Below are 22,609 nucleotides of genomic sequence, written 5' to 3'. Positions count from 1 at the left end.
CACTAACACACAGTGGCAACAATGCATACCATCTACAAGGTGCACTGCAACTATACACCAAGATTCCTTTGGCAGCACTTTCCAAACCCACCAAGAATGATAAAGGCAGCAGATGCATGGGAATATCAGCATCTGCAAGTTTCCCTGCAAGCCACACACACTTGGAATTATATTGCTGTTTGATTTCGTACTATCTGTTCATCTGTGTGACACAAGAATTCACCATTTCCCCTTCCCTTTTTATTTCTCATTCACATGCTACCATCAGTAACATCAACTGCAGGCAGAGGATTTGATGACACCAGAGTACATTGCTGACACCTAGTTCTCTCTTTTAAGAGGCAGCAAGGGTCAGTATGTAGTACTTTTCTCTCTCAAGTCAGAAGATGAAAGAACCAAGATCTGAATACAAAGTGGCACCAATGACCCCCTCCCTCCAGATTCTTTTCGTTGCGTGCAGAATGCTAATTTTAATACACCATCACCATTAAATTCTTATGCGCAGCTAAATCAACATGAATCGCGTGAAGAGGAGAGAAAACAGAAAAAAAATGTTTTCTGCTGCTGCAGTTTTGCACTGAAGGGAACTACTTATAATTACAGAATTTTGTAAAGCAGTGTATTTTGAGAAACAGGAATCAGCTGTCTTGATCAATGTCATTCTATACAAGCAACATTTAATCTTATACTACTCACGTTTGAAAGCTCACTGGAGAGGTCCACGTCAGGTCCCAGTTTGGGAGTGTCTGATGGAGTTGGTTCTTGCACAGAAATGACAGGTATCACTTCCACCTTTACATCCTCTGACAGACAATCTACATCTTTGTCGTTCTCAATAGCGTCCGTATCTTGCTGCCAAGACTTGTCTTGCAAAGGCACATTATCAGGCTGTGTTGGATCTGCAGACATGTTTGCTGTGTGCTAATGTAACATAATGCTTATTAACAAGATGTTTCAATGGCTCTGCAATTATTCAAAACGCTGCTATTGATTAAAATACAAAGCTCTTTTGGCCCAACTCTCCTGAGTTAAAGCTGTACAAAGACAATTTGGATTTACTTCCAATTAGATACTAATTAGATTAGAAGCACCTTGTAAGTAGGATATTTTGTTGCAGGCTGTAAAAGAGAAGGCAGCAGCAGAAGAAAGTACTTACATGTAAAATAATACCCCTTCATATTACAGAGCCATTTATAGTTGAATAAGAACACCCTGGTGTGGAATATACCCTATCTACATGGCAGGGTGGATTTATAAGCACTAGTGGAAGCATATGACTGACCTCTGGTGCACAGTTTGGTCACAGACTTTTCGGACTGCTTAAGAAGATAAATAAAGGCGAGTTGAAGGAAAATCATGTGGAAAAATTTGCATTTATACAGCATAAAAGGCCCAAAGCACTTCACAAGATATAATCAAAACAAAATGGATGTACAGCCAAAGGAGAGATGGGTGGTGTGTGTGGGGCGGGAGAATGACTAAAGGCTTAATCAAAACTTTGGGTTTTAAGGCAAGTTTTGAAGAAGATGAAGAGGCAGAAGGGTTGAAGGAGAGATTTACAGAGTTTGGGTTGCTAATTACTGGGCTGGAGGAGTGCTCAGCCTTCCGACTTACAGCCAGAAAACCAACAAACAACCCGTTCTTTCAAAAGAAACACTAGAAATGGGATAATCAAACTGCAATCTACAGGGTACATGCTGCCCAAAGGTACTCGCTATCCAGGTCTCTGAAGCCTTGATGATGTCATGTGCTTATTTGCTAGATTGCGCTGTTTGAATTTTGTGTGTGTGACAGTTTGGCAAAGACTGAACTTATGCTGTGGCATAAATGCAAAATCAGAATGCCAAAAAATAATCATAATTTACAAATAAATGGGAACTTTCTATGTCGCCAAGAGACTCTATGGCAAACACCAATTAAAAGGCTGAATGCACGAGCATTCAACGCATCTAGGAAATAACTGGCTCAATGAAAAAGTTTATTTTTCAGATGTATTCTGTTTATTAGGCTTTCACTGTAAACAGAATTCCATGATCAGAGGTACATGTCTGCAATTGAGAGTTATAACAATAAACCTGAGGGTTAAAGGTAACAACAGTGTGTTATAAAGCATAAAGTCAGAGGAAATAGTGCACACTTGAGAATACTTTTGAAATCTGAGTGGTAGCTCTATAACCTAACAATTACAGTCAGTATTAAATGCAGTCCAAGAGTGTTAAGAATACAAACCTGCTTTGTAACTTTTTTGTAGCTATTATTCACCAACATCCATGGTTGAATGCTGGATTACTGTGAAATATTGCTATCTAGTTTTTCATTAAATTTGTACTTATCACGATGAGGTATATCAGTGCTTGAGGTATGGAACATTTTCCATCTAAAGCATCCAGTGTCAGCATCATGCACTCTCCGGTCATTAATTTCAACACATTTAAAATTTTAGCCCCAAGAGTGGAATATCATTAAAATCATTGTGTCATCCAACCATTCAGTAGCTAATGGTTGGAGGGTGCCAACACATGCACTAACTCTAGAAACAAACTGTCCCTCTGAAGCAATTCACTGAAAAAAAGGGGAAACTTTAAGAGCCAAGAATTTAAACATTCATAATATACAACATAAAATGTCAATTTAATACAAAAGTGTCATTCCTCGGGCTGTTGGAATGTTCCCCATTTCTGAATTACTGATTTATGATATATACCAGACAGAAAATTTCCCATTTGTGCAGGCTACTTCTACATAAGCCCACAGTAAATGGTCCGCACTTCTGTTTTGTAAATTCAACTGTACATAAAGGGTATTAAATAAGCTAAGAGATGAAATTGGGACAAATCAGAGCAAACCCATCGCCTCTGGTGCAACTGGAACAATATATTCAGTTACCAAGTATTCAGAGCGCTGCCCAGTGTAGAGCTGCGAATAGTGGTGGCAAAAGCTCTTCCCTGAAAACAATTTTTTTTTTGAATGGGATGGTACGGTGGCACAGTGGTTAACACTGCTGCCTCACAGCGCCAGGGACCCAGGTCCGATTCTGGCCTTGGGTCACTGTCTGTGTGGAGTTCGCACATTCTCGCCATGTCTGCGTGGGTTTCCTCCGGGTGCTCCGGTTTCCTCCCACAATCCAAAGATGTGCGGGTTAGGTGGATTGGCCATGCTAAATTGCCCCTGAGTGTCAGGGGGACCAGCTAGGGTGAATGCATAGAGTTATGGGGATCGGGTCTGGGTGGGATTGTGGTCGGTGCAGACTCAATGGGCCGAATGGCCTCCTTCTGCACTGTAGGATTCTATGATACTATGAATGGTCATTTATTTGTGTGAAGCCTGCCTGGAATTGAGGTTACCTAACCAAAGGGGTAAAATTAAATCGGGGTGGTGGTGAAATAAAAGTCTTTTTTAAAAAAAGTCAATGCAATCTTTGAAATCCAAAAGCATTTTTTTTCAAACAAGTAACAGGGTTACAACACTGTGGAAACTAAGAGTGATTGCGCAATTATGTGAAAGATGAATGTCTCTACAGTCAGCTTTCAACGAGAAAACAGTATTTAAACTAGACTGATGGATCTCCTAATACATTCCATTACACCCATGTCATGTCTCCTTGCCTCAGCTCGCTGCTCCTGAAGGAGCATTTTGTTGCTATCCACCGTTTTTCTCCACGCCTGTCTACTACACCAAGGTTCAATTTCTCCCTCCATTTGGGGCTCCTCACTTTTCTTCCTGGGCCAAAGGTTTTGCTTCTCCCTCTCCAATCTCACCACCAAATGAAAGTTCACGCCTCAACTTCGTAATACTGCTTTTGCTTGCCACAAGGAAAAGAAAGGCTTTTAACAAGTGCAAAGGGAACAAATCAGCGGAGGCAGGAGTGAAGTCCGGTGACTAGTGATGTGCCTCAGGGGTCGGTGCTGGGACCACAACTTTTCACAATATACATTAACGATTTGGAGGAAGGAACTGAAGGCACTGTTGCTAAGTTTGCAGATGATACAAAGATATGTGGAGGGACAGGTAGTATTGAGGAAGCAGGGGGGCTGCAGAAGGACTTGGACAGGTTAGGAGAGTGGGCAAAGAATTGGCAGATGGAATACAATGTGGAAAAGTGTGAGGTTGTGCACTTTGGAAGGAGGAATGGAGGCATAGACTAGTTCCTAAATGGGAAATGCTCAGGAAATCAGAAACACAAAAGGACTTGGGAGTCATTGTTCAAGATTCTCTTAAGTTAACGTGCAGGTTCAGTCGGCAGTTAGGAAGGCAAATGCAATGTTAGCATTCATGTCGAGAGGGCTAGAATACAAGAACAGGGATGTACTTTGAGGCTGTATAAGGTTCTGGTCAAACCCTATTTGGAGTATTGTGAACAGTTTTGCGCCCCATATCTAAGGAAGGATGTGCTGGCCTTGGAAAGGGTCCAGAGGAGGTTCACAAGAATGATCCCTGGAATGAAGAGCTTGTCATTTGAGGAATGGTTGAGGACTCTGGGTCTGTATTTGTTGGAGTTTAGAAGGATGAGGGGGGATCTTATTGAAACTTACAGGATACTGCGAGGCCTGGATAGAGTGGATGTGGAGAAGATGTTTCCTCTCATAGGAAAAACTAGAACTAGAGGGCACAACCTCAGGCTAAAGGGACGATCCTTTAAAACAGAGATGAGGAGGAATTTCTTCAGCCAAAGAGTGGTGAATCTGTGGAACTCTTTGCCGCAGAAGGCTGTGGAGGTCAGGCCTTTGAGTGTCTTTAAGACAGAGATAGATAGTTTCTTGATTAATAAGGGGATCAGGGGTTATGGGGAAAAGGCGGGAGAATGGGGATGAGAAAAATATGTCTTATGGTCTTATAGAAAGTGCAGAGTGGAGTTTAAGAAAGCAATTAGGAAAGGAAAAAGAGGATATGAGAAAGCTCTGGCTGGTAAAAGTAGGGAAAATCCCAAGATATTCTATCACCGGAATTGTACCGCTCCATCTGTCACGGGAATCAGAAGGGTGGAACATGGAAAGGTCTGTTGACCTCGGACGGTTTTGGGACGAGGGAGGCTGTAAAATCCCACCCTATAAATATATCGATGGGAAGAGGATAACCAGGGAAAGAGTAGGGCCCATTAATGACCAAGCTGTGGGTGGAGCCAGAGGACATTGGTAGGGTGTTGAATGAATCGTTCACATCCGTCTTCACCCAAAAGAATGAGGAAGAAGGAATGAAATTCAGGGAGAGAGACTGTGAGGTTCTTGAGCAATTTACATAGGGAAGGACAAGGTAATGGAGGTATTGGCAGGCTTAAAAGTGGAAAATCTCTAGGTCTGGGTGAAATGTGCCCCAGGCTGCTGTGAAAAGCAAGGGAGGAGTTCACATGGGCTCTAACCCAAATTTTTAATTCCTCTCTCGCCAGGGGGAGGTGACAGATTACTGGAGAACAGCTAATGTGGTTCTGCTATTTAAGAAGGGTTGCAGAGATAAACCAGGGAACTACAGACCACTGAGTCTCACGTCAGTGGTGTGGAAACTACTGGAGAAACTTCTGAAGGAGAGCAACTATCTCCACTTGGAGAGGCAAGGCTTGATCAGGGATAGTCAGCATGGCTTCGCCAGAGGGAGGTCATGCCTAACAAAGTTGATTGATTTTTTTTGAGGAGGTGACCAGGTGTGTAGATGAGGGTTGTGCAGTTGATGTAGTTTACATGGGTTTCAGCAAACAAACTGACAAGGTCCCACATGGGAGACTTGTAAAGAAGGTAAATGCACATGGGATACAGGGCAATTTGATAAAGTGGGTTCAGAATTGGCTCAGTTGTAGGAGACAGAAAGTAATGACAGAAGGCCGCTTTAGTGACTGGAAGCTGGCATCCAGTGGCGTACCATAGGGATCTGTGTTGGGTCCCCTATTATTCATCATTTATATAAAAGACATAGATGACTATGTAGGCGATAGGATTAGCAAGTTTGCGGATGACACAAAGATTGGATGGATGGGTGATTAACAGTGAGACTGAGTGCCTTGGGCTACAAGAAGATATAGGCGAAATGGTGAATTGGGCAGATAAGTGGCAGATGGAATTTAACCCTGAAAAGTGTGCGGTGATACACTTTGGAAGGAGTAATTTGACAAGGAAGTAGTAAATGAATGGCCTGACACTAGAAAGTTCTATGGAACAATGGGACCTTGGCAGGTTTGTCCACAGATCTCTGTAGACCAAAGGGCGTGTTAGTAGGGTGGTGAAAAAAGCATATGGACTACTTGCGCTTATCAATCAAATTGCATAGTTTGATGAGACCACAGCTAGAGTGCTGTGTGCAGTTCTGGTCGTCACATTATAGAAAGAATGTGATTGCACTGGAATGGGTGCAGAGGAGGTTCACCAGGATGCTGCCTGGGATGGAACATTTAAGTTATGAAGAGAGGTTGGGTAGGCTTGGATTGTTTTCGCTGGAGTGGAGAAGACTGAGGGGTGCCTGATCGAGGTGTTCAAGATTATGAGGGGCATGGACAGAGTGGATAAGGAGCAGCTGTTCCCGTTAAGTTGAAGGGTCTGTCACGAGGGGGCTAGCAGGAGATTTAGGGGGGAATTTGAGGAAAAACATTTTTACACAGAGGGTGGTGACGGTCTGGAATGCGCTGTCTGGGAGGGTGGTAGAGAGCAGTTGCCTCACATCCTTTAAAAAGTATCTGGATGAGCACATGGTACGTCATAACATTCAAGGCTGGTAAATGGGATTAGGTGGGAGGTCAGGTGTTTCTCACGTCAGTGCAAAGGACCTCTTCTGCACTGTGTGATTCTATGCTCTCCTGAGTCTGATCCCAAATTTCTCTTTATCTTAAATTTATCTTTCCTCCCTTCCCGTATTTGTTTCTGCTGCTGACTCTCCTGAACTTGGGCCCCAGCTTCTCTTTCTCTTCATTTAAATCCAATTCCAACAGAAGGCAGGATGTCTGAGTTTTAATTAATTGATTGTACCTGATCCTTTATTCTCTACAGTTGCTTACTCATTTAAATTAATTAATTACTATGCGGACTTCCCACTTATTCTTCGCTCTCCAAAGCCTCTTTTCATTTATTCCTTTGGTACCAACATATTTATTTAATTTAATTAATTAGCTAACCATTCAACATTAATTACCATGCAGACCTAACTCCCCACCAGAAGGAGCAATGTCATCAAGGAATATGCAGATGACGCATTGTACAAAGGAGCTCGGTACTGGTTTGCAATGTACATCACAGAGGACAGCTAATGTAAAAGTAAAATGATAATTAAAAATTTGTTACTATTGAAACCGTCCAAATCTGAAAAATTTGCATTAGAATCCCAGTGTAACTGTTGCAACTGACAATCACAGTACAACTGAAAAATGAAACCAACTGAGCCGTGACGGGGAAAAGAAAATGTGGAACAAGCGCTTTCACAAATAAGGGAAGGCGATGGCCTGGTGGTATTATCGCTAGGCTATTAATCCAGAAACTCAGCCAATGTTCTGGGAACCCAGGTTCGAAGCCCGCCACGGCAGATGGTGGAATTTGAATTCAATAAAAAAATATCTGGAATTAAGAATCTACTGCTGACCATGAAACCATTGTCGGAAAAACTCATCTGGTTCACTCACGTCCTTTCGGGAAGGAAATCTGCCGTCCTTACCCGGTCTGGCCTACATGTGACTCCAGAGCCACAGCAATGTGGTTGACTCTTAGCTGCCCTTGGGCAACTAGGGATGGTCAATAAACGCTGGCCCAGCCAGCGATGCCCATGTCCCACAAGTGAATAAAAAAAAACCAAATCCAATTATAATTATACATTCTCTAGACATTAATTCATTTCATTCAATTACTTCATGATGAGTACAGGGAAGCAAGTGTTAATACAACGTGCGCAAATTGGGCAAACAATTAGCTATCTCAAGCTTTTTTAAAGTTTTAAACGGCTCAATTAACAAAATATTGCTAAAGTACGTTTTTTTTAATGAGTTTATTTACTTTAATATAGCTAGTACTTACCTTAAGGATGTCTGCAGAGGTGTCATCATTCATGTTGATTAACTTTTCTGGTGTATCTGTCAAACTCTCAGAACTGGGACTACTTTGTTCAAAGTTTATTTTGCTATTTTGTGAGCCCGAGAGCCCATTTTCCTTATCACTATCATCCTTCAGACTCAGATACGCCGTTTCTGACATCTTAGCACTGGCGTTAGCAGCCATTGTGGCAGAACGCGATCGAGCAGCTCTTCCACGCTGCACTGTCTCCCATCCTTCAGTATCTTTCCTCTCTGCAGAGAAGCAAACAAAGGGAACAGGTTGGCAAAATGTAGTGCTAACTTTGTGATCAGTACCAAACAGTCAGCACTATCGACTGGCAATCTCAGCTGTACAACAGATAGAATTGACAAAATCAAGTTCCAGATAGTTATTCATTGAGGTCCAAAAAAGTCACCGAGTCATTTCTCAAGTCTATAATTCTTGCTCACGCTCGCCGCTGCTATGGGACAAGTAAGTTAAGATAGGAGGAAAGTGACCGATCTGTTGTGTTGTGTCATTACTTATGTCGATCAAAAGCTTTCTGGGGAGGCATTTTTGATGGCTGTATTAGAATCCATAGATCACAGAATCCCTACGGCGCAGAAGACGGCCATTCAGCCAATCAAGCCTGTACCGGCAACAATCCCACCCAGGCCCTATCCTCGTAATGTCACGTATTTACCCTGCTAATCCCCCTGACACTAAGGGGCAATTTAGCGTGGCCAATCAACCTAACCCACACATCTGGCACAGTGGTTAGCACTGCTGCCTCACAGCGCCAGAGACTCGGGTTCGATTCCCGTCTTGGGTCACTGTCTGTGTGGAGTTTGCGCGTTCTCCCCGTGACTGCGTGGGTTTCTGCTGGGCGCTCTGGTTTTTTCCCACAGTCCAAAAGACGTGCTGGTTAGGTGCATTGACCTGAACAGGCTCCAAAGTGTGGCGACCAGGGGAATTTCACGGTAACTTCATTGTAGTGTTAGCGTAAGCCTTACTTGTGACTAATAAATAAACTTTATCTTGGGACACTAACGGGCAGTTTAGCATGGCCACCTAACCAGTACATCTTTGAACTGTGGGAGGAAACCGGAGCACCCGGAGGAAACCCACACAGATATGGGGAGAAAGTGCAAACTCCACACAGACAGTCACCCAAGGCCAGAATTGAAGGCAGCAGTGCTACCCACTGTGGCACAGTAATTACATTCACACAAAACATAAATTGACAATTAAATTATTGCTCCTCAAACAATCTTAACCTGAACATTTTCCATTAAAAACCATCTTCATTGTTTGTGATTGAAAATGGGGCATTTTACAAAAATGATGTTGTTGAGTATTGTTAGTCATCAATGGTCAACAGCCTGCTGGTCTAGTTACTAAAGTCAACAGCCAACGTAGCATCAAAATATAGAACTATAGAATTCCTATAGTGCAGAAGGAGGCCATTCGGCCCATCGAGTCTGCACTAATCCCACCCAGGCCCTATTCCCCTAACCCCATGCATTTACCCTAGCTAGTCCCCCTGACGTGCACATTCCACACATACAGTGACTCGAGGCTGGAAGTGAAGGCACGGTGAGACAGCAGTGCTAACCACTGTGCCACCATCCCAATCTCGGGTCTGACGGTCAGCCAGGGAACAAAAGGTAAACCTGACTGGCCTATTTGTGGGATGGAGGGTAAGATTAGGCTGAGCTGTGATGCTTCCCATGATTAAATAGCTTGGTATTAAAGGACAAGAACTGCAAGGCTTTACTTGAAGCCTCGATATACAGATATAAAGGATGCAGAATCAGGATCAAAATGTCAGGGTGCTATCTCTGCCTCAAGCTGACTGCTGACAAAACATTGCACTGGCTGTAAAGTCTCACAATCATTGCCCTTAATCTTCGAGAAAAGTAATCAATTGTAATGGTTCTATGGGACTACAAGTGCTCAGAGAACAAGCGACAGTGCCTAAGGGAGGGAAGGAAAGCAAAGCATCAAAAACAAATCAACCTGGTATGCTTGGTATGGGTGGCACGGTGGCTGGCACTGCTGCCTCACAGTGCCAGGGACCCGGGTTCAATTCCGGCCTCGGGTGACTGTAGAGTTTGCACGTTCTCCCCGTGTCTGCGGGGGTTTCCTCCAGGTGCTCCGGTTTCCTCCCACAGTCCAAAGATGTGCGGGTTCGGTGGATTAGCCATGCTAAATAGGCCCTTAGTGTCAAGGGGATTAGCAGGGTAAATATGTGGGGTTATGGGGATAGGGCCTGGGTGGGATTGTGGTCAGTGCAGACTGGATGGGCCGAATGGCCTCCTTCTGCACTGTAGGGATTCTATCTAGCATTCCAAAATGACACATCAAGCAGAAGTTGCAGTTCTGCATTGGGGGTTGTACTCTTTCTGCAGCTGCTGCATCTACCACAGATGTTAAACAAAAGAATATCAGTTTTCATCGTCACCCAGAAAACTGCTCTAAAATATCTGATCAATCTGCTATGGTGGGCCTAAAACTTTCCCAGCTTCCTTAATATACTTGCACAGTAGTCATGCATAAGCTATGCACAACTCAAGACATAGCAGATGTTTGTGAATTGCCAGTTTCATCCCATATGTACTATAAACACATGGAGACCACCCAAAATGAAGATGAAGCTCATCTCAGCATTAAGCATCTGTACAATAACAATACTTCTGAAATTATGGCTTTAAAAACGGTAAGATTTGCAACAGCCTGGAGTTAAGAATGGAGGGCGAATCACCCAGAGCCATTCTTGCATTCCCAACACGAGAAAAACAAGTTAGAAAGAAGAAATTTATAAGTTTTGGTTGTGTCAACGGGGAAAGAAGAGGATCCTGAGACTGGATATTTGAGATTGATTATTCAAGCATACACACCAGGTAGAACAGTGCAGATGGATAGCTAGTAGGAAGGAGAGTGGTATTAGATAGGTGCTTCCTCCATGGCCAGTAAGCTGGCCAATTTAGCTGGTTTGTAAACTTGGTATGCTACAGGTATGCTTAGTATGGGTGGCATGGTGGCACAGTGGTTAGCACTGCTGCCTCACAGCGCCAGGGACCCGGGTTCAATTCCCGGCTTGGGTCACTGTCTGTGTGGAGTCTGCACGTTCTCCCCGTGTCTGTGTGGATTTCCTCCGGGTGTTCCGGTTTCTTCTGACAGTCTGAAAGGCATGCTGGTTAGGTGCATTGGCCGTGCTAAATTCCTCCTCAGTGCAGAACATTAGCTGAGTTTCTGGATTAATATCTAGCAATAATACCACTAGGCCATTGCCTACCCTCTGCTCTGGATAAATGCCCGGAATTCCAGGAAACTCCTGTTATTCTGGGAGGATTGGGAACAGTAACCCAGATTCTCCTGACTCAAAGGAGAGTGATGGCTCAAACCCTGCCGATTGGCACATTTGTCGATTGGAACTGGGGCTGGAGACAGGTGTTTGCTTCTCTGATTCCGAGATCCCTCTCCCCAAGGCTCAGATTGATATAATAGCAAAGCTGAAGAAAGGCATCCCCCGGGTAGCTGGGGATCATTTTTGTCTCTAAATTTAGCCAAACTAAGTGGAGGCTGAGTAGGATTTTTTTAAAAATGTACATGCTGTCGATACAGTTAATCCCCACAAAATGTATAGATATTTTGGGAATTCCAACAAAGTAACACTAATCTGGCCATATGTAAAATATTGATTTGCTCTCTAATGTACTTTTAAGGAGATGTTATAATTGGCTGAAAAACACTCAGATCATGTGTTGCCATATGGTACTTGCTTGCTTGATAAATTCCCTGAAACATTTCTCTCGAGTGTATGTGCATTCCTTTGATTTGGGTAAACCAATTGCGTGAGAAATGTGAGCCATGAAGTATTGAATGAAGTGTTTGCATCAGATTTCCAATTGGAGAGGGCTGGAACCCTGTCTCTGCAGTGCGGTTCTTAAATTTCAACCTGGAATGTTTCTTTCCAACAATTCTATTTTCCCTCTTTAACATTGGAAAAGAAACACCCACAAACCGCGAATTTAATTAAAAATCTTCCAGTTAGAGTGCAACTGTTCCTGGGTTGATAGCTGTTTATAATTGTACCGTATTTCCCAACTGCCGTTTTAATTCGAAATGTCCTGACATTAAGCAGTATTCCTGCAGTAAGTTTAAAGTTTATTTATTAGTCCCAAGTAGGCTTACATTAACACTGCAATGATGTTACTATGAAAATCCCCTAGTTGCCACACTCTGGCGCCTGTTCGGCTAGGGGACCTGGGTTCGAATCCCGCCACGGCAGATGGTGGAATTGTATTCAATTTTTTTTTAAATCTGGAATTAAGAATCTACTGATGACCATGAAACCATTGTCGATTGTCGGTAAAACCCATCTGGTTCACTAATGTCCTTTAGGGAAGGAAATCTGCCGTCCTTACCTGGTCTGGCCTACATGTGACTCCAGAGCCACAGCAATGTGGTTGACTCTCAACTGCCCTCGTGTAAGTAGAGATGGGCAATAAACGTTGGCCAGCCAGTGACACCCACGCCTCATGAATGAATTTTAAAAAGCAGCCTGGAAGATCGGCTATATAAACTCCAATCTGCCCCCCTGCCCCTCTGCAGTATCAACTGCTGTTAGAGCCTCAGGTTCAGTGACATTGCCTATCCACTGTCACATCGAGCCACAATCCTGTTGAACACAGTCGGCATGGGTTGGCAAAGTGACAAGTTATTCCCATGGGTGAGCAAATAGAGAATGATGATAAAGAAAATAATAATTATTTCACTGGAAGAAATAAGGAATGGAGAAGGATTGATCCTGAACTGGGCTATTAGACAGCGGGATACGCCACCATATTTCATAGAATTCATAGAATCTCTACAGTGCAGGAGGCCATTCGGCCCATCAAGTCTGCACCAACCACAATCCCACCCAGGCCCTATTCCCGTAACCGTACTTATTTACCCTACTAACCCCCTGACACGATGGGGCAATTTAGCATAGCCAATCAATCTAACCCGCACATCTTTTGAGTGTGGGAGGAAACCGAAGCTCCCGGAGGAAAACCACGCAGACACGGGGAGAATGTGCAAACGCCACACAGACAGTGATCCAAGCCGGAAATCAAACCCGGGTCCCTGGGTTATTGAGGTAGAGAGAGTGGTATATGTTTCTGAGCAGGAAAAATATGCAAAGCTCACGTGGCGAGCAGGCGAAATTGGGCTGACAGGAAGAGCACACCAACCTTCCCAATGTCATTGTAAACTGTGAGGAGGACAGTGTAGCATTTCAAAACTTCAGACAAATGCGCAGAGAGATGACGGCTAAAGTTCAATGTAGAGAAGTGAGGAGATTTATTTTGGTAGGAAGAACATGGAGAGACAATATAAGATAAGGAATACAACTCTAAAGGGTATGCAGGAGAAGAGGGTCCTAGATGTGTGTGTGCATAAGTGCAGAACAGGTGGAAAGAACAGTTAAACAGTACGCTACCTATTCTTTATTAATAGAGTCATAGAATATAAGAGCAAGAAGGTTATGCCGAAACCAAAAGAGAAAATGCTGGAAAATCTCAGCACGTCTGGCAGCATCTGTAACGAGAGAAAAGAGCTGACGTTTCAAGTCCAGATGACCCTCTGTCAATGCTGACAAAGCTTTGACAAAGGGTCATCTGGACTCGAAACGTCAGCTCTTTTCTCTCCTTACAGATGCTGCCAGACCTGCTGAGATTTTCCAGCGTTTTCTCTTTTGATTTCAGATTCCAGCATCCGCAGTAATTTGCTGAACTTCTATATGACACTACTTAGACCTCAGTTGGAGTACTGTGTACAGTTCTGGGCACCACACTATAAGAAGAATGTGAACTCAATGGAGAGTGCGCAGAAAAGATTTACAAGAATGCTTCAAGCTGTGAGAATCTTCAGTTATGAAGACAGCGAGTGGTTGGGGTCTGGCATGCACTGCCTATAAGTGTAGCTGAGACAGGTTCCTTGAGGCATTCAAGATGACATTGTTTCTATTAAACTAATCATCCAATGTGCAGGGTTAAGCGGAAAAGGCAGGAGAATGACATTCAGTCATTTGGAGACAGAGGCCATTGTGCCGGCACCGTAACTATTCTGTGATTCTTTGACAAAGGGAGTGTTAATGATAGCGTTGAAGACTAGCAAGGTGCTAATAGTCTTATAAAGGTCAGATGAGAGAAAGTGTTCATAGAAGGACATGGGTTGGTGCTCTCTGAAAGCAAAACATTATTGTATTCTTTTAAATTTATTTGTCAGCGTCACAAGTAGGCTTACATTAACACGACAATAAAGTTATTGTGAAAATCCCCTAGTTGCTCCACTCCGGCCTGTTCGGGTACACTGAGGGAGAATTTAGCACGGCCAATGCACCCTAACCAGCATGCCTTTCGGACAGTGGGAGGAAACCGTGCCGCCCCACTGTGCCTCCCCACTGTGCCACCAAGCCACTAATGTTTCAGCTTGATGACTTTTCATCAGAGGGGTTCATATTGTATAATGAGGAAATCATGGATTCTGTAGAGTGTTAAGGGAGTATATTTTGAGGGTGAATGTGAGGCGAAGTAATTTTTATTTGCGACTTTAATTTTTGCATCACTGCCCAAGTCTTGCACTTGGGTTTGTTGACCAAACTCTTGGGACAGCTGAGGAAAGAAGAATAGTGATTGACTAACTCCTTGTTTTCCAAGAATGCACTCATTGTTCTCAGCATTTTCATGTCAACATGTACAACCTTGTGTACAAAAATAAGTCTCATTCAATGAATAGTTATATCAAATAATGAGCGTATGAATACCGAAAGGATTCCACTTTTGTCCAGGAAATGCTACTTGACTGTGAGCAACTAGATTTCATTTCTTACACTTGCCATCCAGCCAAGTACTTTCAAACTTTTCTTTATGGGGCGGGGCAAGGAGAACCTGTCTGCGGAGACTTTGTTCCAACTTGTGAAAGATAGGTAGGTCAGTTACCTAAAGGAGACCGTGCTAACATTACAGAATCGTTCTTGTCAGCATGCATCACTAGAAACAACTAGTACAGATAAATCCCGGAATCTGATGACAGATAGGAATCTATCGGACTTGTGAATTCTCTCGGACCCTCCTCGTAGCCAATAATCTGAAGATTTTGGTTTGGAAACCTTTGCCTAGATCTGTACCAATTTAAACACTCTCCTCCCCCTCTCTCTTCTACTTCACAGCGAGCAGATGTATTATTTTCACTCTTGCCACTGTTTTTGGGAAACTGTTGTGTGCTGATGTATGAAAATGCCCGAGTTGTTTTAAGTGAGTGGTGAAATCAGAAAGAAGAGGAGCGTTACTTCCAGCTAAACGTGTGGCTTGTTGGAACACCCACATACTGGCGGCATACTGGTTCAATCCTGTTCATCTGAGCACATGATTTCAGCTGCACCGGGATGGCGGTGGGAAATGGGAGTGAATTACTTCTTTCTTCTATATCTGCTAGCAGCTGAGTATTGTTTTAGTGGTCTTAGAAACAGGTAGCCCATATGTCTCTGCGACCACCTGTGATATGTGAAGTGGAGATTCCAAGGGGATTATGGAAATGACAGATTTGACATTGCAATATTACTGTTACAAACTTTGAGAGATCTTTTCTCAAGTGCAATGGTGATAGACAGTTCCTCCTGCCTTTGTGCTAGCAATCCAAACACCTTGCATTCAGGGCAGTGCTTATATTGGCCAATATCTAATTATATGGTAGCTAGTACTATGAGCAGGGTACAGAGCTCCATCTGTATTGATCTATTTGTACATACCCAGATGCCAACCTTCACTCATTCTACCTCTCTCTTTCCCACCATCTCTCTCTCTCTCTTCCTCCTTCCCCTTCACTTCCCCCACTTTCTCTTCTCTCTCTTACTCTTCCCCCTCTCTCTTTCTCTCCCCCATCGCTCTTTCTCTTCCCCCTCTTTTCCCTTCTCCCACTCTCTGCCCTTTCTATCAAAAGAGTCTTAAGAAATCATAACTTTTTTTCTTTAACTACTTTTTTGCCTTGCTGTCCTCCACTTTGGTCATTTTTAAAATTAATTTTCCCCAATCTCCTTCCTCCCACAGGGCTACTCTAACATATTAGGGACAACATGGTGGCACAGTGGTTAGCACTGCCGCCTCACAGCGCCAGGGACCTGGGTTCGAGTCCCAGCTTGGGGTCACTGTGCGAGTTTGCACGTTCTCCCCGTGTCTGCGTGGGTTTCCTCCGGGTGCTCCAGTTTCCTCCCATAGTCCAAAGATATGCGGGTTAGGTGGTTTAGCCATGCTAAATTGTCCCTTAGTGTCAGGGGGATTGGCAGGGTAAATATGTGGGATTACAGGGATAGGACCTGGGTGGGATTGTGGTCGGTGCAGGCTCGATGGGCCGAATGCTCTCCTTCTGCACTGTAGGGATTCTATGAACATTAACTCCATTTCTCTCTCCACAGAAGCCACCTCTCCTGCTGAGTGTTACCAGCGTTGTCTGTTTTTATTTTCATAATCATAATAAAACATGACTCACCATTTGGGTGTAACCTGATCCGCTGTGAAGACTTTTGACAGTTGCTTCGGCTGTGTTTTGGAGCCACAGTAGTCGCCCGATTTGCTTTGACTTTATCTGCCCAACTGACACCAGTTGGGGCAAGACGAGCTGCTACCAAAGCAGGAGGAGCGGCCCTAAATAGAAAGTTAAATAGATTCAGGTTCAAACCATGAGGAGAAACAGTTGCCAATAAGGAAACAGCTAATGGAGACAAAAAGAACGTGAACACGATAGCTTCTCATCTTAATGCTATAAAGCCTGATTTTCCAACCAAAACATTTCCCTCAAACCTTCACTACACACGATACACAAGCATTTTCTCATGCCTATTCAAGGCAGCTGCATCCAGACTAATCCACAATCAATAATTCGTAGGATCCCTACAGTGCAAAAGGAGGCCATTTGGCCCATTACATCTGCACCGACTCTCTGACAGAATATCTTACCCAGGCGTACTCCCCTGCCTTATCCCCGTAACCCCACTCATTTACCATGGCTAATCCATCTAACTTACAGACAATAAGAGGCAACTTAGCACGGCCAATCCACCTGACCTGCACATCTTTGGACAGTGTGAAGAAACGGAGAGCACCCAGAGGACCCCCACGCAGACCCGGTGAGAACGTGAAAACCCCACACAGTCACCCAAAGCTGGAATTGAACCCAGGCCTCAGGCACCATCCCTTGACAAAATATTTATTCCCTCAGCTAAAAAACACATCTCATCATTGCTTGCGAAATCTTGCTGTGCGCAGATTGGACAGCTGTCCTTGCCTGGATTACAACACCTCATTAATTGGTTATGAAACACTCTGGATCTTTACAGAAGAGTAATTATTTGACATTCCTGGGAATTATATACATTTCCCATTTCATGCATGGGAATGCAAACATCATCAAGTTTAATGTACAGTCCACATCCTTCTTTCCCCAGGGCCTGAATAACTCTTGAGCCACAATTTAATGGTGTTATTGGTGGCATCATTAGCCATTAGTTTCCTGAACAAGTCAGCATTGTGGTGTTCTTACTACTGACCTGCATAGACCTTCCCCAAATATCAAAGAAACTCCTCCAGACAGTATTAAAGATGCACTTCACAAATTTCAAATAACTGCACATAGGTTTGTCTGCTGAAGCTTGCACTTGTGCCACAAGATATTGAAAAATACAGAAATATATAAAGAATTCACAATATTGGCTGCCAAAGACGTTTCAAAAATCCTTTACACTTGAATCTAAATTAGACCCCAAGTTAAATTCCAGGGCTGGCACAGTGGTTGGCACTACGGCTTCACAGTGCCAGGGACCCGGGTTCGATTCCCAGCTTCAGTCAGTGTGTGTGTGGAGTTTGCATGTTCTCCCCGTGTCTGCGTGGGTTTCCTCCGGGTGCTCCAGTTTCCTCCCACATTCTAAAAGACGTGCTGATTAAGTGCATTGACCCGAACAGGCGCCGGACTGCGGCAACTAAGGGAATTTCACAGTAACTTCATTGCAGTGTTAATGTAAGCCTGCTTGTGACTAATAAATAAACTTTACTTTAAGCTAAAACATTTACTTTCATATTTTTAAAAAATGTGCATTATGGTCGGAGGTTGAGACTTCTTAATGTATTCTATTTTAAAATAAGTGAATGAGTTACACGATCGGGGCGGCACGGTGGCACAGTGGTTAGTACTGCTGCCTCACAGCTCCAGAGGCATGGGTTTGATTCCCGGCTTGGGTCACTGTCTGTGAGGAGTTTGTACGTTCTACCCGTGTCTGCGTGGGTTTAAAGTTTATTTATTAGTCACAAGTCGGCTTACATTCACACTGTAATGAAGTTACTGTGAAAATTCCCTAGTCGCCACACTCCGGCGCCTGTTCGGGTACACGGAGAGAGAATTTAGCACGGCCAATGCAACTAACCAGCACATTTTTGGGCTGTGGGAGGAAACCAGAGAACCCAGAGGAAACCCACGGAGACATGGGGAGAATGTGCAAACTCCACACAGACAGTGACCCAAGCCGGGAATTGAACCCGGGTCCCTGGTGTTGTGAGGCAGCAGTGCTAACCATTGTGCCACCGTGCCGCCCCGGGTTTCCTCCAGTTGCCAACCACAGTCCAAAGATGTGCAGGTTAGGTGGATTGCCCGTGCTAAATTTCCCCTTAGTGTTCTGGGATACGTAGGTTAGAGGGATTAGTGGGATTAATATGTGGGGTTATGGGAATTAAGCGCTGGGTGGGTTTGTTGTCGGTGCGGACTCGATGGGCCGAATGGCCTCCTTCTGCACTGTCGGGTTTCTATGATTCCTATGATCGAACAGTAAATATAAAGTAAGTCAAGAGGATTTAATATGGCATGGTATTTAACAATAACTCCACCCTGTGCCAAATCATCTGTTCACTTAAAATGGTGCATCTCCACTGTTTAGTAACGTCTAACATAATTTTACTTTTGGACTCTAACGTTGCTCATTAACAATGAACTCAGTGAAGCAAAACACATCAACCATAACGCATTAAATATAGTTTCTCTTTACCTCAGCTGTTTTGTGACAGGAGCTGAGCCATTGTTTGAACTCCATGTAAATGTGCATGTCAATACTAGTCAACATTTACAGTACTCTTTGATAATCAATAGTCATTTCCAGAGGTATTCCCATTACAAAATAACACATGTATTGAACCATCTCTTCAGCAGTCTTCAACCACAATTAGATGCGAACATTCTTCAGCAGCAATGTGTTTAATAAATTCAAAAGAGCCCCAGGTAAGCGACATTAAACGAAGGATCAAATGCTTGTGTTAATCTCACACTTACCTCTGGAATTTATCTTAATGCAACTCAAAGAATGGCATTTATTACAGAATAAAAGAAAATTTATCACATTTGCAGCACTTTATAACACACGACATTATCCATTTTGGGTAAATTACTGGAATTTAATTTTCTGGCTGACATTCCTTCCTCAATCAATAGTACCAAAAAAACTGATTTTGATTTGATTTATTATTGTCACATGTATTAACATACAGTGAAAAGCATTGTTTCTTGCGCGCTATACAGACAAAACATACCGTCCATATGGGAAGGAAACGAGAGAGTGCAGAATGTAGTGTTACAATCATAGCCAGGGTGTAGAGAAAGATCAACTTAATGCAAGGTAGGTCCATTCAAAAGTCTGACGGCAGCAGGGAAGAAACTGCTCTTGAGTCGGTTGGTACGTGACCTCAGACTTTTGTATCTTTTTCCCGAAGGAAGAAGGTGGAAGAGAGAATGTCCGGGGTGCGTGGGGTCCTTAATTATGCTGGCTGCTTTGCCGAGGCAGCGGGAAGTGTAGACAGAGTCAATGGATGGGAGGCTGGTTTGCGTGATGGATTGGGCTACATTCACAACCTTTTGTAGTTTCTTGCGGTCTTGGGCAGAGCAGGAGCCATACCAAGCTGTGATACAACCAGAAAGGATGCTTTCTATGGTGCATCTGTAAACGTTGGTGAGAGTCGTAGCGGACATGCCAAATTTCCTTAGTCTTCTGAGAAAGTAGAGGCGTTGGTGGGCTTTCTTAAAACACACAAAACACTTGTCATTCATCCAAGTTGTTTGTGAGATCTTGTTATGCACAAATTGGCTACTATGTTTGCCAACATAACAACAATTACATTGAAAAATCTATTGATCGTGAAGCAGGTTGGGACTGTCTGATGACATGATACGGTGTTACAATAACTGCAGGTTTTTCACTTACCAGTAGCACACAGAATGTAACCATGAAGCGCAAACTAGCTCAAGGATTTCAGGATTCTGGTCTCAAACATCCAAGGGACAAAGGGTACACAAACATTTCACAGGGAGGGTGTAATATTCTCCAATTATCAATGCTCAAAAAGCAAAACCCAAGTTAGAAACTCTTACATGGTACTGGGAGCCCCAAAGTTTAAGCTCCTTCGAGCACTTGATGTTGTGCAAATTCTGTCTGCTGGTGGAGATGGCATAACATGTCGTCCTGGAGACATTTTCCTCACTTCCCAAGCCAGCGATGTGGGTCTGCGATAGAGAAAGGACACAAGTCAAGACTTAAAGACATGCATTCTATATGACGCATACAAATGCAGAGCACTGTGCTCTGTTCTGGTCTTTATATTGCAAAAATGAGAGAGATTCTTAAGTACACACAAAAAGAAAGATTTGATGAAACCAAAACTGAGGTGTTGTAACTTTTGGGAGTGATTGAACACGTTTCTGTAAAAACAAAGGGCTAAGAGGTGACTTAATAGAGGTTGTTGAAATTTTCAAGAGTTTCATAGAAATCATAGAAACCCTACAGTGCAGAAACAGGCCATTCGGCCCATCAAGTCTGCACCGACCACAATCCCACCCAGGCCCTACTCCCATATCCCTAGTTTCGATAGGATAATCGTAGAGAAGGTGTTTTCACTTGTGCAAGGTGGAAGAGAGGGATCGACAATAAATGACAATGATGCCCACATCCCATTAATGCATTAAGGAAAATGCTATGGAGATAGAAATAGGTAGTCTTAGTGAGGGCATGAATATGAGGTTAGAAGCTTATCTCAGGTGGAACATGCGACGCCAAGGATGATGACAGTTCAGCCTTAGACATTTGCCCAGAATCGGGATGGAGTTGCCATTGAGAGAACAGTGGCAGGGACAGAAGACAATGGCTGGAGAAAATTTCTGCCCATTTCTGCCCTTGGGGCAGCACGGTGGCACAGTGGCCAGCACTGCGGCACAGTGGTCAGCACTGCTGCTTCATAGCGCCAGGGACCCAGGTTGATTCCCGGCTTGGGTCACTGTCTGTGTGGAGTTTGCACATTCTCCCCGTGTCTGCATGGGTTTTCTCCGGGTGCTCCAGTTTCCTCCCTCAGTCCAAAGATGTGCGGGTTAGGTTGATTGGCCAAGGAAAATTGACCCGAGTATCAGAGGATTAGCAGGGTAAATATGTGGGGTTGCGGGAATAGGGCCTGGGTGGGATTGTGGTCGGTGCAGACTCAATGGGCCAAATTGCCTCCTCCTGCACTGTAGGGATTCTATGATTCTATGATACATAAAGTGGGAGGAGGCATAAGCCAGTTGGGCCGAATGGCCTGTTCTGTTTCCATGCTGAGAATACAAAAAACGCAGTTTCATTTAACAGTAGTTCCACTCCTAAAGCATGTTGACACATCCAGGGAACAGACAACAATAAATTACATCTGAAGTAAGATATTGCTGACATGAATAATGATCAGTATTTTGAAGTCCAATGCTGATGCTTATAAGGAAATGATATCACTCTTTTAATTTCCTTCTTAGTTTTATTTTAGTTCAGAGAACATGTAAGCAAGAGGTAGTACATTTCTTCAGTGTTGCCTGAACTCCCTTTATTTGAACCAAACTCAGAATGCCACCTGAGTCGAGTATAGATACAAATACCTCACATATTAATTGACTGGGATCTTGAGAATGGTACTAAATAACCTTACACACCAGAACGTCACAATTGGTGTAATAATTATGTGCACATCACAACTGGGAACAGTAAATCTGCACAAGGAAAATTAGTAAATTGAAGATCGTCTGGTACCAAATTGCAGGTACGCCCATTTAGAAATAATATACACATGTATGCAAGAGGATAATGTATACCAAAAGTACTCCCTCTATTCTTCAATGCGTAACTTTATTTATCTGAACTGTTTGTTTCTCAGTGTGCCGAACTTCCAATTTTCTCTTGTTGTCCAAGATCAGATATTTAGCGGGCATCGTGAAATTCCTCTCCAACACCTCCTTCCACATGCATGTCGTCACTGCCCATCCTTCTTTAGAACTTTTGGTTCAGACTCAATGGGCCAAATGGCCTCTTTCTGCATTGCAGGGATTTGGGTTTTGGTGTCTGTTCAACGGAACACAGATCTCCCATTCAATAATTAACTTCTTTCAAGTGTATAGTGTCGATTGGTGTACTACCTGTTCTGTGCATCTGTATTCTCCAACTTTTCCTGCAGCTGTAGCCAATCTATCAGTGCCTTGAAATCTCGCACGTAGTTGTCCAGCATCATCAGCACCTCCTGAGGAAAGAAACTCATTATAGT

The 22,609-nt window shown here is 43.5% G+C and overlaps 1 protein-coding gene across 7 annotated transcripts in view; it reads right to left on the bottom strand.

The window, feature by feature from the left end:
* The window catches only part of scaper (S-phase cyclin A-associated protein in the ER), a 347,336-nt gene that overhangs the window by 259,017 nt on the left and 65,710 nt on the right, over positions 1 to 22,609 (bottom strand). For 6 of the 7 annotated variants that reach the window (XM_078199948.1, XM_078199949.1, XM_078199950.1 and 3 more), the window contains exons 5-9: positions 22,485 to 22,585; positions 20,430 to 20,561; positions 16,515 to 16,669; positions 7,983 to 8,251; positions 697 to 921 (exon numbers count right to left, since the gene is read on the bottom strand). In XM_078199948.1, the coding sequence (XP_078056074.1) occupies positions 697 to 921; positions 7,983 to 8,251; positions 16,515 to 16,669; positions 20,430 to 20,561; positions 22,485 to 22,585 (882 nt within the window). The remainder of the gene's footprint in view (positions 1 to 696; positions 922 to 7,982; positions 8,252 to 16,514; positions 16,670 to 20,429; positions 20,562 to 22,484; positions 22,586 to 22,609) is intronic. The other variant, XM_078199953.1, reaches the window with a different exon arrangement.

Source organism: Mustelus asterias, chromosome 29, assembly GCF_964213995.1.
Source record: "Mustelus asterias chromosome 29, sMusAst1.hap1.1, whole genome shotgun sequence".
In the NCBI taxonomy this organism is placed as follows: Eukaryota; Metazoa; Chordata; class Chondrichthyes; order Carcharhiniformes; family Triakidae; genus Mustelus; species Mustelus asterias.
This window is presented reverse-complemented; position numbering and strand designations above follow the sequence as displayed.